Raw genomic sequence first — 15,932 nt, forward strand, 5'->3', positions numbered from 1 at the left:
AGGTCACCGGAAAGTCGGGCATTAGGGTGAACTCTACCCTTTGCTCATTAAATACCACGGATCCCTTAATATTGCATTCCATTCAAGTCCAGTTTTAAACTAGAATCCAAAGTCTACCTTACATTCATTCATTTATTCATCCTATAATTACTGAGTGCCTTCTATTGATATATACACATCCTCGGTTTAGGGGACATGGGAGGGAGGGGAAAAAGTAGAATAAGCCTGTCTTGACCTTCGCGCATTTTCACTGAGGACATGGGACATAGAGATGCAGAAAGTAAGGTAATCACGTGAGAGATGGGATGGCTAAGCTTAGAACTAGCTTTTGGCAATGAGATGACAAGGGTAGCTCTGTGGGCTTGCAGTGGCTTCATGCCTTCTTTGCATTTGTACCTTTCATACAGAATCCTTGAAGGATGTGGATAATTTGGGGGTAACAGAAGAGGGGAAAGGAGAGCTGATAACTGAACTGAGGCAAATAGTGTTTAGAGAAAGCGAGAAAAACCAGAGAAGCTGAAAAAAGGCTTAAGTTAGGTGAGTGGGGGCCAGATCACCACGGAAAGCTGGTCTTTATTTTCTCAGACGATGGAGACTTGAGCAAGGTTCTTACGCAAAGAGTCATGTGATGGACGTGGTACCGGTCAGAGTCGCTTCCGCCCCCCAGCGGCCTGCACACAATATGGCGCTCATTATGCTGCGCTGTCATTATTGATGAGTAGAGGGTCCCCTACCGGACCATGACCCCTCGTTATCAGGTATGTGTGCCTTTGGCACGAAGCACAGCACCCAGACTGGAGTAGGCGCTGGATATGGTTTGAGTCATAAAACCTACTAACTGACGAAACAGAATTTAAAGCCAAAAACAAAAACAAAACATCACAGGGACTGAAGAAAATGTTTCATCCTAGTTTTAAACACCCCCCCCCCACCAAGAAGATGAAATCATAGACACGTGCATGTATCAACATTCTCTATGCACTAATAAAAAAATTACGGAGAAAATCGATTTTTAAATCCCAGTATAATTGTGTACTAGCATATTCCCCTTCAATTAGGGAGAAAAGAAGGAAGGAAGGAAGGAAGGAAGGAAAGGTGAAGGGAGGAAGGAGGGGAGAAAGGAAGCCAGGAAAAGGAAGGTCAATCCGGAGACTGTCAAGATCACTCACACAGGAAGTGGTCATAAAGGACTTCACCAGGTGGAAGTACCTGCAGGGGGCCATCGAAGGAAGGGGGACAATACACACTTTGTTAGACGTTGACACCTGACTGACTGTAGGAAAAAGGAATTGACTCTAAGGTGATGCTGAGATTTCAGGCTTTGGGGACCGGGAGGAGGCTGTCGCCAATATGTAGAATTTTTTAAAAAACATTCAAAGAGAGGAATGGCCTGAAAGGCAAGACAATGGCAAGGGTTTCAGATATGGAATCAGTGTAGAGTTTAGGAGCTGAGAGGGCCCTTAAAGATCAGCTAATCTAACACTTCATTATACATGTGAGGGGACAGGAGCTCAGAGGTCAGGGGACTTGTCCGCCAAGGCCCCCCCTAAGGAAAACCAACAGGGGAACCCAGGTAGAACTGATTTTCAACGAATGTGGGATAAGACAGCCGTCAGGGATCAGAACTGGAGCTCTGGATCTGGGAGTCATCAAGGGTCGGGTGGTTGAAGCCAGGAGAATGGGTGGGGCTTCAGGAGGACAAAGTATAAAGGGCAGAAGGCAGACAGCCAAGCGCCTCGCAAATAATAACAACAGCTAATACTGGGTGCAAGTGTGTGTCAGGTACTATTCTAAGGGTTTTCACACAGGATATTTAACCCTCTAGAGAACTTTAAAAGGTAGGTGCCTCTGGGACAGAGGAAACGTAAGTGAGAACTCTGAGCTCTGTCCGTCCCCATCCGCCCTGCTCACCACTGTGTCCCAGCACCTGCCTGCACGCCGTCTGGAATTTACCATTCCTATTATTTGATGAGCTGCCTCAAAGGGATTGCTTCTCCAGGTTGTTAGGGCTTGTGGATTTCTGCCGACCTGGAAGTACTCCTGTTCCCAGAATGCCAAGTCTACGACCTTTTCTGGTATTTTGTTTCTCCATCTAACACATTTAGTAAATCTGTGAGACTGGCTGAGATCAGGGTCCCCCCAAATGGCTTTCCTTTTGCTGCTGCTCTTCTGAAAAGGCACGTTTGCACGTGTGGTTTCACTGGACGTCCAGGTGAACTGCCATCTCCTATAACCGATCTTAAAATGTCTTGAAAGTCATCGACGTGACGATAGTCTTTTAAAGCAGTGATTCCCAGCATCTGTGTATCTGATTGATAAAATCTTCTGAGGCTAGTCTAGCTCTTTCGTTTGTTCAAAGAATCTCATGGCACAGTCATCCACTATTAAAAGCAGATGCAAATGTACTTTTTCATTGCTATTATATCTGATTCAATTACTGTGATGCTATAAAAAAATGAAATTTTGATCAATGTAAGCATCTTTAAGACCACAATCCCGATAGAGTTGTCCCAAACAATGGACTTTTTATCATTTATACAATATACTTTTGTAATATTTTCCATGATACAATCAGAGATTGAAGAAGAAATAGAATCAGAATTTTAAATTTAGGTGGGAAGTTGGAGATGATTGTACCAAGCTTCATTTTATAGATTAGGAAGCTGAGACCAAGGAAGGCAAAGCAACTTGCCCAGAGTCTCCTGGCTAGTTCATGACAAAGATAAGCAAGGGGCTTCCCTGGTGGCGCAGTGGTTGAGGGTCCGCCTGCTGATGCAGGGGACACGGGTACGTGCCCTGGTCCGGGAAGATCCCACATGCCACGGAGCGGCTGGGCCCGTGAGCCATGGCCGCTGAGCCTGCGCGTCCGGAGCCTGTGCTCCGCAACTGGAGAGGCCACAACAGTGAGAGGCCCGCGTACCGCAAAAAAAAAAAAAAAAAAAAGATAAGCAAGAACTCAATCTTACGGCTCCAATTGAATTTATTTCCAATTGTGTCTAAAATTACAGCACTAGTTTCAATTAAGAACAAATTGAGTATTGTGGATTGCTGCAATTATTTCTGTAATTCATTTTAAAGGAGATTAATATTTATAACAGTTCGATTTCCCTTTAGTATGATAAACGTTAACACCTCTAAACAGTCAAATAAAATTTGAAAATTCATATTTCTCAGCTTTGTGATTTGTGATAACTTGTACAACTGTAAGAGAGTCTGTTGTATCACTGAGAAAGGATATGTTCTTCTTTTTATTGCAAGTTCCAGGTTTCTTTGATTACTTCTTTTACTTGAATGTTAGGTTCCTCTAAACACATTCTTCATTTTCATTAGGATATTTTCAGGGGCAGCGGGGAGCATTCTTTCCTCTAATATTTTCTAAAGAAATAATCCTTTAGGCAATCGAAAGCTTTTTTGGCATCAACACTGGAATTATCATGGGTAATTTGTGCAATTTACAGTCATGTAATAAACTGAAGTTTTTCTTACATTATCTGCCAAGGCCCTTTCATGACAAATCCACTTTGATCATGGGAAGATGTGTCATCCCATTAGGCGATTACAGCCTTTTTGGTAATGTCAGGATAAATAATTTCACGTCTTGGTTTGGTCAATGAGATTCCATTCCTCTTGATGTTCCCTCGGGTGTGGGCAAAACTACTATACAACATGTCCTCAGTCCTGACTTAGGAATTTTCTAGTCTACTAAACTGTCTTTGGCTAGTGAAGGTTTGTTAAATTCTCCTTAGAATTTGTGCCTAACATCCTGTGGTAAATCTCTCTTGTAGATGGTGCCTTAACTGACTTTTACAGTTTTTAATGCGTTCTCAGTTTCCTTTCTCTGTGGTGGCAGCATTGAGAGACTGTGTGTGAGGTCCTGTTTGCAGCAACTTCTTCTGCTGACCATCCATGTCCTTTTAAAACTCTCCCACTGGTTCTCAGACAGTGAATTCTCCTGCTTCTCTTCCTGCCTGAAAACTGCTTCTCCACCTCCTTGGCTCCTTTGCCTCCTATGATTAAACATAGGGACCCCCTCCAGGACCCACACCTGTTTTCCCTCCTGTGTGTCCACACCTTCTCCTTGGGGTCCTCTCTCACTCTAACCCACGTACATGGTTCCCCAACCTCTACCCCAGCCCCAAACTCTTCACGTGGGTGATCTGTTTTCAAAAGAAAATCTGAAGTAGCCACTATGGAAAACAGAACTTTCTTGGACTTGTTAGCACTTATTTTGTGACTTAGTAAGTTTTTATTTTTAATTAAATATGGAGGCACTGGAATGTTTTCAGTATTTAGGGCTCTGAGTGTCTTCATGCAGCTGTGATTGGAGCCACTACAGAGTCTTGGGCTTCGTCCTCTGCCAGGATTCCATCTCCCAATAACTGTTCCATGTCCCCTTGTTCATCTCCTCTCCTGTTCCTCCGTCTAGTTTTTTTCTTTATTTTTCCCAAGGTTATGCATTGTGCATTCTGCTGTTCAAACGGAACCTTGTTCTTTCAGCCTTTCTTATATCCAGATTCCCAGCCCCTTGAGTCAGCAAAGGATTTTAATGCTAAGACCTCCCTCTCTGCTTACCCCCCTTATTTGTCAGACTATTCTTTCCTCTGAAGGATTCATGCAAACCCATTCCACATAAAGACGTTGGATTCTTTCCTTAGACTTGTTTTTCAAATATACGAAAAGGAATATTATTCCTAGTTCAATCTGTTTCCCTTTTTATAACACCCTGGATTTCCTTTTCTGAAGCCAGTTCTAATTCTACAGTTTCTTTAGGTCTGGTGTCTCACTTCTTCTACAAAGTTGATTGGGTCATGACTGGCACGTCTAGGTCCTCTGAGCTTCCCACTTATCCATCTTCTCCAGCCACAAGACAGCAAGCAACTCCTGGGCACAGTGCATCTTTTTGTTTTGTAGCATCCCTGCAGGTCCTGGTAGAAGCCTGTGCTTCCACACTAAGTGCCCATGAATCAGGAGTTTATTGGAAATAGGTCAGACATCTTCACAGGCCTATTGGTGCATTCGAAACCCCATGCAAAGTCTTTAGTAATGAACTAAGCGCCTGACTTCCTTCCAGAGAATCGCGTAAGCACTGGAGGGACCAGAACCGAATGTATGTGATGAAAGCTCTCTGATAACACCTCAAAATTCTTTGTACTGGTCACATTCCATTTAGGCTCATAGTTGGAGAAGGACAGGCAACCGACTTGACTCACGGAGGACTCACAACCTGTGGTTTTAAAGACTTGGAATCTTCCATGACTCAAATTCTCACTCAGCTTCCTTCCCAGAGGACAAAAGAACTGTTAGACGTTGGGCAACAATCAGAAGTGTGGTTAAAGGTCCTTCCTCAGGAAAAGTAAATGTCGCTGCTATAGAGAGTTGAATTTTGTCCCCAAAAGGTACGTTCAAGTTCTAATCCCCAGTACCTAGATTGTGACCTTATTTGGAAATAGGGGTTTTGCAGACATAATCAAGTTAAGATGAGGTCATACCGGAGTAAGGCGGGCCCTAGTCCAATAGGACTGGTGTCCTTATAAAAAAAGAAAGACACAGGTATATATACAATGAAATACTACTCAGCCATAAAAAAGAATGAAATTTTGCATTTGCAACAGCATGGATGGACTTGGAGGGTATTATGCTGAGTGAAATAAGTCAGAAAGAGAAAGACAAATACTGTATATCACTTACACGTGGAGTCTAAAAAGTAGAACAAATTAGTGAATATGACAAAACAGAAACAGACTCACAGATACAGAGAACAAACTAGAGGCTACCAGTGGGGAGAGGAAAGCAGGGGCAAGATAGGAGTAGGGGATTAAGAGGTACAAAGTACTATATACAAAATAAATAAGGGAACCCTCCTACACTGTTGGTGGGAAAGTAGATTGGTGCAGCCACTATGGAAAACAGTATGGAGGTTTCTCAAAAAACTAAAAATAGAGTTATCATATGATCCAGCAATCCCACGCCTGGACATATATCTGGAAAAGACAAAAACTCTAATTCGAAAAGATACATGCACCCTAATGTTCATAGCAGCACTATTTACAATAGCCAGGACATGGAAGCAACCTAAGCGTCCATCAACAGATGAATGGATAGAGAAGATGTGGTGTATATAATATATGCAATGGAATATTACTCAGCCATAAAAAAGAATGAAACAATGCCTTTTGCCACAACATGGATGGACCTAGAGTGTATCATACTAAGTAAAGTCAGACAGAGAAAGACAAATATTATATGACATCACTTATATGTGGAATCTAAAAAAATAGTACTTATTTACGAAACAGAAACAGATTCACAGACATAAAAAACACATTTATGGTTACCACTGGGGAAGGAGAGAGGGATAAGTTGAGAGTATCGGATTAACAGATGCACACTACCATATATAAAATAGATAAATAACAAGGTCCTACTGTATAGCGCAGGGAACTATATTCAATATCTTGTGATAAACTATAATGGAAAAAATAGAAAAAATATAGATATACACATATATGTGTATAACCGAATCACTTCCCTGTACACCTGAAACTAACACAACATTGTAAATCAACTATACTTCAAAAAAGAAAAATAGGAAAAAAGATAAAATAAATAAGCTACAAGGACATATTGTACAGCGCAGTGAATATAGGCAATATTTTATAATAATTATAAATGGAGTATAACTTTTAAAAATTGTGTATCACTATGTGGTACACCTGAAACTTAGACAATATGTATTGCACATCAACTATACGTCAATTTTTTTTTAATTAAAGTTTTTAAAAATTCAAAGGCTAAAAAAAAAAAGAAAAGAAAGACACAGACACACACAGAGAGGAGAAAGCCATGTGAAGACAGAGACACACAAGGAGAATCCATGAGACGACACAGGCAGAACCAAGGAATTCCAAGGACTGCCGGCAACACGGGAAGGTAAGAGGCAGGCAGGGAACAGTCTCTCCTAGAGCTTTTAGAAAGAGCAACATCTTGATTTCAGACGTTTAGCCTTTCGAACCATGAAAGAATAAATTTCTGTTGTTTGAAGACACCCAGTTTGTGGCCATTTGTCAGCAGCCACGGGAAACGAACACAGCTGCCCTGGAGCTGGAGAAGCAGACGCCTGCCACTCGCAGCTACGGCCCCTCCTGGCTCTCACGCCGGGATCACAGGCACCGACGCCTACGTCCTCGTGCCTGGGTGGGGGGGAGGGGGGAGTGCAGGGCGGGGGCAAGCCTCACGCTTTCTCCTGCACAGGTCACACCGGCCTGGATGGCAGAAGCTCTGCTTCAGCTTTCCTGCCACATAACCCCTATCAGATTCTTTCCAGCCTTTTCTTCTAGGAGACTGTTCTTCACCCCCTGTGGCCACTCTCTGGTCCTGCCGAGATCAGGCTGATGACCTGGAGTCACGTGACAACACCCTCTGGTTTCCAATGCGGAGCTGACCTGCTGAGCGAACCTCTTGGCCCCCTGGCATCTGTTTGAGCTGCCGTTTGCCTCTTGTCTCTCAGCAGCTGTGTGCTGGACCTCGGTGGCCCCGGAGGCAGCCCCGCCTCTCAGGTCAGGCTCTCCAGCGGGTACTGCCCACCCTGCCGCCCTACCCAAATGGAGGCCCCCTGTGGAGTCCCCTGCACCGTCTCCGGCTCCCGCATCTGAGTCAGGGCAGCAGGCTCGGGATTTTAGACTTCATCAAGCAACGTCCTTAACAAAACTACCAGCTTACGAGAGTGAAGGTTTGGAGCCCAGACCTCAGTACAAACAAACAGCTGCTCACCACCCGGTGACCAAGGAGATGGAACTGATCACGTAATCACGCACTTATCGCATGCACACGCGGAACGAGGCTGGAGTGGACAGCGAGGCTGCTTGGGCCTTGGGAGACAGCCGTCTGCCCACCCAGGCTCTGCCAGGCCACCCGAGCCCGAGGGGACCAGACACTCCACACGCCACGCCCATCCCGGGTGGGAGCACCACCCTGAGGTCAACTCAAGCAGTGTCGGGGCCCATGCGAAGCGGGAAGTAATGGGGACCTGTGTGGGGACGGACAGCGTCTTCCCTTCCCACCGTAGGATGCCATAGGTTAGTCCTCCAGGCCTCACCTGCACTGTCCATGGTCCCTGTCGCACTCCGGGGTGGCAGCCCCGTCGGTGCCCATCCTGGAACAGTTGCAGCCTTCGCAGCCGGCCAGCGGGTGGAAGCTGAAGGAATGTGTCTCACACGCATCACACTGGGGCCTGACCGTGCGGGGCGGGCAAAGGCACATCCCCATCGTCTCCTCACAAAGGCGCCGGCCGCAGGTGCACGCTGGCCGGGGATGAAGAGACACGGTGAAAGGGTTAGACGCCCCTGACCTCCAGCAGGACTGCACCAGGGTTTCCAGAACCTTCCAAGGGGTCTGGGAGAAAGGTCTTGCTTTTCTTCCCTTATGGTACTATTGAGTGTGGTTTATCTGAAAGGCCCCTTTCTTGGGGCCAAGACCGACCACACCCAACGCTCATGGTGGACACAACGTGCAGAAGCTGAGTGAGGCACAGCTGGAGCGACTGGCACCAAAGTAGACACCCTAAGGCGCCCCTCGACTCCGAGCTGCAGTTACATGTCATTCTAACGTGAGGCCTGTCCTCTGTCAGGGGGTCAGCTCTTCTCAGGCTTCTTGAAGGGCCTCCATGTCACCCCAGTGCACTGAGCCCAAGGTCAGGACAGGATGCAGCAGCGGGGCCCTTGTTACGCAAAGGCTGGCCTCCATGCGGGGACTCTGCCCCCTTCACGTGGCCTGGGCTGACCCTCGTCTAGGGCTGCAGCACATTTCCTAGATAAAGATCCATGGCCTCCTCATTCAGTGAGGAGTATGCCCTGTGAGCCTGGCTCTCCTCCCACCTCAGCTGAGCTTTGGTGAGGCTGCAAAAACTGAAGCCTAGGGCTTCCCTGGTGGCGCAGTGGTTGAGAGTCCGCCTGCCGATGCAGGGGACACGGGTTCGTGCCCCGGTCCGGGAAGATCCCACGTGCCGCGGAGCGGCTGGGCCCGTGAGCCATGGCCGCTGAGCCTGCGTGTCCGGAGCCTGTGCTCCACAACGGGAGAGACCACAGCAGTGAGAGGCCCGCGTACCGCAAAAAAAAAAAACAAAAAAACACAAAAAACTGAAGCCTAACCTATTCCACAAAGAAGAGAACTGAGCTGTCCAATATGTTGATGCTTGAGGCTATTTACCTTCACCTGCTTTGCCAAGCGCATGGGTCACGTAGCATGGGAAACATAAATATTTATCTTCTAGAACCTTGCTACTCATAGTGTGGTCCCTAGACCAGCAGCATGGGTATACTCTGAGTGGTTACTGGAAATGCAGACTCTCAGGCCTGAGAGTCAGAATCTGCATTTTCACAAGATCCCCAGGTGAGTCTCCAGCACAGTGAAATTCAAGAAACCTGGCCCCAGGTGACCTTGGCTGACCTGAACCTGCACTTACGCTTGCAGTGCGGGAATCCGTAGTAGCCCATTTGACAGCGGGTACACTGCCGCCCAATGACATGGGGCCGGCATGGGCACTGCCCGCCCTCTGGGCTGCAGCGATGGCCAATGGCCCCGGCGGGGTGGCACTCACAAGGCAGTGCACCATCATGGTAAAGGGCCACCAGGGACCTGGCAGAATCCTTACAGAATCCAGAGGCTTTCTGGGGGCTGTGGAAACAAAAACTCATGGTGAGATCCTGGAAGGCGTGCCCAGAAACGGTCCCAACCTTCCTCTTCCCACATGCCTCACCAAGCAGCGTTTTGGGGGAGGGGCTCTGGAGTTTGGGAGGAAGTTAGAGAAAACCCCACCCCTGGACTCACAGAGGGTGCCAGCCACCCCTCCTCCCATCCCCATCCACTCCAGGACACATCACAGGACGGTGGGTGGGAACTTTCGGTGGCTGGAATAAAGGGGTGAAAATTCACTTATAGGATGAATTGTATGGTGTGTGGATTATATCTCAATAAAGTAGTCACCAAAAAAATTTACACCTACATGTGTAATGATACACCAATTAGAATAATAATGAGGAGGTGAATTGCCATCATTTACTGAACATGTGTGTTAGAATTTTTGCCTACACCTCACTTAACCTCACAACCACCCAACCAATTAGTCCCTAAGCCCCATTTCACAGATAAGGCAACTGAGGGGCGTAGAAATTAGGCAACATTCCCGAGGCCACAGAGCTACGAAGTGGTTTAGAAGGTACTCAAACCCATAGCTGTTTGACCTCAGAGCCTTTGCTCTTAATATTTTCTATGCAGAAGGCATCTGGCCCCCGGGAGCCTCAGTTCCTCAGGAAACCTACAAGGGGGCAGGGTGGGTCTGCAGAAAAGAATGGCAGGAGTTGATACTCAGGGCTGTTCTAGGCTCTTAGCATTCAGGGACCCACAGAGGGAAGACGGGGAGGTCCACCCCCCTGTGATGCTCCCCACTCAATCAGAGGGCAAAGGAGAGTGGGACTCAGGGCTCACATGCCTCCCCGCTGAGGAAGCCCTGTGTGGTATCTTAGGAATCTGAGTCAGCCAAGAGGAAGCAGGGAAGAGGAAGAGAAACTCCCAAGCAGCCTGTGAAACCCAGCTTGGAGGGTGATCTGTTGAGATCAAAGTTGAGGAGGGAAATCTCACCCAGATGTGCACAACGGCTGTAGCGTGTGCCGAGGACGCGGGACTCAGTGCCACTCCCTCAGGCTCCCAGAGGAAGAGACAGACCCAAGGGCCACCCCTCCCCGGGCCTCTTGCTCTGGTCGGGCATGTGGGAGAGCTGCATGCCTCCCAGGGCCTTTCCACAAAGGATACTTACTCAATATAAAAACTGTCCCCTCCACAATTGGTGACAAACTCAAATGACTTGTCCACTGATTTTCTGTGAAGGATTTGGTAGTCGTAACTCTCCGCAGGCACCACTAGGACACGGACCTAAAGGGAAGCTGTCGGCATGTCTTTGGATTTCCAACAGCACGGCATACCTACGGCTCTCCGTCACTTTCTCTTCGCTAAGATCAACGTTCTTTGTTGTTAAGCCCAAGACCAAATGAAACAGGATTTATGGAAAAAGAATCACAAAACAACCCTAAGCCAGTGTTGAAGGCTCAGGCCACGTTTCCATGCAGGAAATGATACCAAGTGGGGGGCAGACCTCCTGGAGCACCTGCTCAGAGAAGCAGCAGCCTCGGGTGCTGGGCGGGGACAGGAGATGTCAGGGGTGAGCAGGACAGCTGTTAAGACAGCCAGGGCCCTGTGTGATCCATGCCCGGGATGACCCTGGATCTCCAGAGGTTGCACTTTGTGTTTTTAAATGTGAGCAAACCGAAATGGCAGGACCAATGGGGAAACTCACATGGTGGCTTGCCCCTGAAATTCATATCCTATCAGATACTCTATTATGAATAATTGTAGCCCCAGTCTTTAAAAATACTGCTCAGTTCTCTGTACCTGTATAAACCGGACTGCGCCAGTAACGAATGCTGCAGGAAATTTCAAACATCTTCGTCAACTACTCACCAACTTACTGCTTACAGAGTCTACTGCTCTCCTGTTACTCAGTTCAGTAAACATTGCCAAGTACCTGTGCCAGACGGTGTTCCAGGCACAGGGGATACAAAATGAATAAAGTCAGGCCCCTGCCCCTAGGAAGATGACATCCTCAGAGAGAGAGGAGGCATGAGCAAAAACTGGAGGGCCACAGAGCAGGCCTGGGCAGTGCTTCCTGGCTCTCCAAGGCTTTACAGGCATTGGGTGACCACGATTCCATCGACCAAGGTAATGAACAGGGTAGGGGATGCCCGGGGCTGGGCTGGTAACAGGCTAAGTTGGAGGGACTTGTGAGCTCTCTGGCTATGGGGATGTGCAGTAGATGGTCCTAGAGCTCAGCAAAGATGAGAAATGAGTTCACAGATGTGGGTGTCATTCTCACAGAGGAGAGAACAGAATCGACAGGCGCAGACGATGTTATTCAAAGAGAAATCTTAGAACAAGGGGGCTCACCGTCGAGCCCGAGGGAACGGCGACATACGCGGATGAAGGGAAAGAGAAATCATTGAAGGAGTGGTGGAGAAAGTGGGGAAAAAACAAGAGAAAGTAGCTATGGAAGCCAAAAAGAAAGAAATTTTCAAGAACAAATGAGTGTTCAATGCTTCAGAGAGAGACCTGTCAGAGGAGATTGAGGAGGGCCTGAAGGAGAGGGCTCCAGGCTCGTGCAGGGAGGTTTTTCTTCCTAGTCACTTCTCTATTATTCTGCTTTCCCTTGATTTTAATTGTCAAAGAAAGACTTTTTCTTGGTAAAGTTAGCTGCAAAATTTAAACACTTCTATAAATCTGGCTTCAGTTCCTTGGAGGAATTATTGCCATGAGCCAAAACTGACGCACAGAGCAGCCAACCAAGGCAACCACGTGAAGAGCAAGCTGAGAAATAAGCAGGACGCACCCAAACTAAGGACTTTCCTTTTGGAACCTTCACCGTCACGGCCACCTCCGGCTCCGAGATGTCAAACTCAACCTGATCTCCGGCGATCACCTGGTCCCGGCAGCCAAGCACATGGGGGCAAAAAGAGGCACGGAAGATGCCTGGGGGCAGAGAGAGGCGTTCCTATCACACCCCTGCCAAGGCAGGTGAGCCCTGCAGCCGGCCCTGCTCCCCGCAGCTCACCTGGCTGCAGCCGCCCTCTGTTCACAGACACCTGCACCAGGAACGTCGGATGCACTGGTTGATAAAAATGGACCACAATGACGTATCGACCCGGACGCGGTACGAGTCCTCGCAAGGTCACTTGGTTCTGGGTGGGAAAAAATATATTCCTCAAGCTGCAGAGTTATGAATAATTAGAATTACAGGATATTTTGAGGTTAAAAACCAAAACAACCTCGGTATTTACCCAAGAGAAGTGAAAATCCACATTCACACAAAACCTTCCCTTGAACGTTTGGGGCAGCTTTATTTGTGATCACAAACGCTGGAAACAAACCAAATAACCCTTAGCTGCAGAATGGACCAACCAACGGTGGGACAACCATAAATGATGCTGGAGGGAGGGACGTTTGGTAAAATCACTTTGGAAAACTATGTGGTGGTTTTTACCAAAGTTGAACATATAACTGAGCAACTGCATTCCTAGGTATTTAACAACAGAAAGGCACACTGTGCGTGCAAAAGGCCATACAAGAATGTTCCCAGCATTCAAGCACTGCTTGTAATAACCGTGTAACAAAGGGTCAGACTCCATTTTTTATGTTTGACGGTTTTCAAGCTCCATCACTCACCTATTGCCTTTTGTCCTACACCTGGACAAGCTAATAAGAAAGCCCAGGTGTTCATCCCTTGGCACACCTGGGAAGTTCTAACCACACAAATTCCAGCCCATGGGAGAGGGAGCCCTCACCCAGACTCCCCCCACCTCCTAACCACAACGAAAACCAGATTCAGACCCCAGTGCTTGCTCAGGTTTGAGTGTGAGCCCTGCTCTCCCCAGAAAGTCTCACTATGTGAGTAATAAGTCTTTTCAAACCGCAAAAAAAACCCTACAAGAATAACAACAATAAAAGATTATCTTTCAGATGAGAGCTGTGCCTTGGAGGGTGACTGACTAAAGGTCATACACTAATTTTATAGCAAAACCAGGAGTAGAGCTCTATTGCCATGATTTCAATTCATTTCCCCCTACTGTTCTAGGTTGCCTTGCCCATACGGGATCTTACGAAATTTTCTCTCCCAAATCCTGTTAATTTCCTATCTTGATGCAATGTGAACTGACACAAGCCATCTCTAGGATCAGAAGGACATAATGGCATCAGAACAAACATTAAGTCCTGCAATTGTGTAGTTTGCAGTGAAAAAAAGGTGTATTGCCTTCATATACTTCACCTTTCTGCTCTAGATGATTAATTAATATGTGTTTATTGGGAATGTCCTGCCTACAAGTTGGGGCCGCAAAAAATTTGTTAGAGTTCTAAAAGCGCTCCTGTTCTGATCTGGGAAGATAATTAATGACTCAACAACGTTAAGTAGCAGTAGCCCGTGAAAATGTGACCTATCCTAAGATGGCTCATGAAAAATTGCCAAATGACTATGTAGACAGCGATGCAGGAGGGAAAAGGAGCGTCAGGATGGGGCGGCCACAGACAGGATTAACCGGATGCCTCATGCCTGGGATTCTCCACAGGTGACAGCAGAGGTGCTCAAACTTTAGGGGCATCCAAATCCCCTGGAGGATTTGTTAAAGCACAGATTCCTGGGCCCCTCTTCAGAGTTTCTAATTCAATAGTTCTGGGGTGACGCCTGCAGATTTGCGTTTCTAACAAGTTCCCTGGGGATGGGGACACTGCTGGTTGGGACCACACTTTGAGAACCACTGGTTTACAAGCAACACACTGAGGGGGAGCCCTACCTGTGGGGCCTTCAAGGTGACTCCAGTAAGAGCGTCAGCAGAAGGTAAAGGGTCCTGGGGCAGCAGAGGGGAAGACCCACCACTCGGAACGTCCAAAATTAATGCTGTTGGAGGAGTTTCAGGGACCAAGGAGATACAGGTGGCGCTGAAAAAGAGAATACTGAAAAATAACCATAACCCGAAGAACTGTCCCCCGGTGAAGACAGAGTCTAAGCATCAAAGGGATCCAGAGAACCACCAGCCTGTGGCGATCTTTATACAAACACACTCAGTGCTCCGGACTGGCCAAGTGTATTCCGGCTGCCCGCTTAATACAATAAGCTAAGACAGAAAAAAAAAAAAATCTTAATTTTGAAGGAAAGTAAGCTAGATGGAAACTTTTTAAAACTTCCCTCTCTAGGACTAAAATTCATTGTTAAACGAGATCAATGCAATGAAACATTATTATTCACCTCTAAACATCAATGTTGATATAAAACTATACAAAAACAAAGAGAACACATGCCTATCATTTCTTTTAGGCACAGCCAGATTTCATTGTCTTGGGGGTTTTAACCATATGCATAAGATGTCATGACTGTATCCATAAATTATTTTTGAACCTACATCCAAACAACCTTCCCCAAATCCCGAGAATCATTGGTTAGCTAATTCTCATAACATAGCTGTGAGATGGGTCATTATTTTCATGTTTTTTGTAAATGAGGAATCTCAGACATAGAGATTAAAGGATTGGAACAAAGTTGAGTCTTGACGAAGGCTCAGAATAGAACTTCAGAGTAACTGCCCTCAAGGGTGAGGCTTAAACATTTCCCCCAGTTGCTACTGTGTCAGCTTCCTGATATGATGGAATTCTGGAAAGAATGCTGGGATGAATGATTTAGCTCTTTTTTTTTTTTTTAATGCATCACCAGCCTTTAGCACATTGGCCTGTGATCACTTCTGAAGTCAAATATAAATCTACAGTCTTAAAAGCATTAAGTATCACTCAGCACAAACAAGGGATAAAGGAAGGAAACACATTACCTTTCATTAACAAATCTCCCATAACTGGCAATGCATTTGACGTGAGGTCTCAAATATTCCACTGAGAATTCTTCGGTGGGTATGATACAAATTTGATGCTGTCGAGCAAATACAAGAAGGTATGTCCCAGTTATCAGCAAAGTCAAGGTTATAGCCAAACACATTCTTTTAAAAAAGCTGTTCAGGTCTTCCCTGGCGGTGCAGTGGTTAAGAATCTGCCTGCCAATGCAGGGGACACGGGTTCAAGCCCTGGTCTGGGAAGATCCCACATGCTGTGGAGCAACTAAGCCCGTGCGCCACAATTACTTAAGCCTGCACACCCACAGCTAGAGAAAAGCCCGCACACAGCAACAAAGACACAACAACAACAACAACAAAAAGCCGTTAAGAATTCATCCAGAGGAATTATAACTATTATTGTAAAGCAGTAAAAATCATAGGAGAGCACTCCCTCTGGCATCATTATGTCCAACAAATCCTTTTTACTATTATGCAGGATCACTGACTAAATTGCTC

At 46.6% G+C, this 15,932-nt stretch overlaps 1 protein-coding gene across 9 annotated transcripts in view; it reads right to left on the minus strand.

The window, feature by feature from the left end:
* LAMA3 (laminin subunit alpha 3) overlaps positions 1 to 15,932 on the minus strand; it is a 258,124-nt gene that overhangs the window by 110,407 nt on the left and 131,785 nt on the right. For all 9 annotated transcript variants that reach the window (XM_060121896.1, XM_060121894.1, XM_060121895.1 and 6 more), the window contains 7 exons: positions 15,417 to 15,514; positions 14,391 to 14,535; positions 12,656 to 12,782; positions 12,434 to 12,573; positions 10,811 to 10,926; positions 9,461 to 9,672; positions 8,096 to 8,300 (listed from right to left, as the gene is read on the minus strand). In XM_060121896.1, the coding sequence (XP_059977879.1) occupies positions 8,096 to 8,300; positions 9,461 to 9,672; positions 10,811 to 10,926; positions 12,434 to 12,573; positions 12,656 to 12,782; positions 14,391 to 14,535; positions 15,417 to 15,514 (1,043 nt within the window). The remainder of the gene's footprint in view (positions 1 to 8,095; positions 8,301 to 9,460; positions 9,673 to 10,810; positions 10,927 to 12,433; positions 12,574 to 12,655; positions 12,783 to 14,390; positions 14,536 to 15,416; positions 15,515 to 15,932) is intronic.

The sequence above is a fragment of the Lagenorhynchus albirostris genome, chromosome 14 (assembly GCF_949774975.1).
Source record: "Lagenorhynchus albirostris chromosome 14, mLagAlb1.1, whole genome shotgun sequence".
NCBI classification, from domain to species: domain Eukaryota; kingdom Metazoa; phylum Chordata; class Mammalia; order Artiodactyla; family Delphinidae; genus Lagenorhynchus; species Lagenorhynchus albirostris.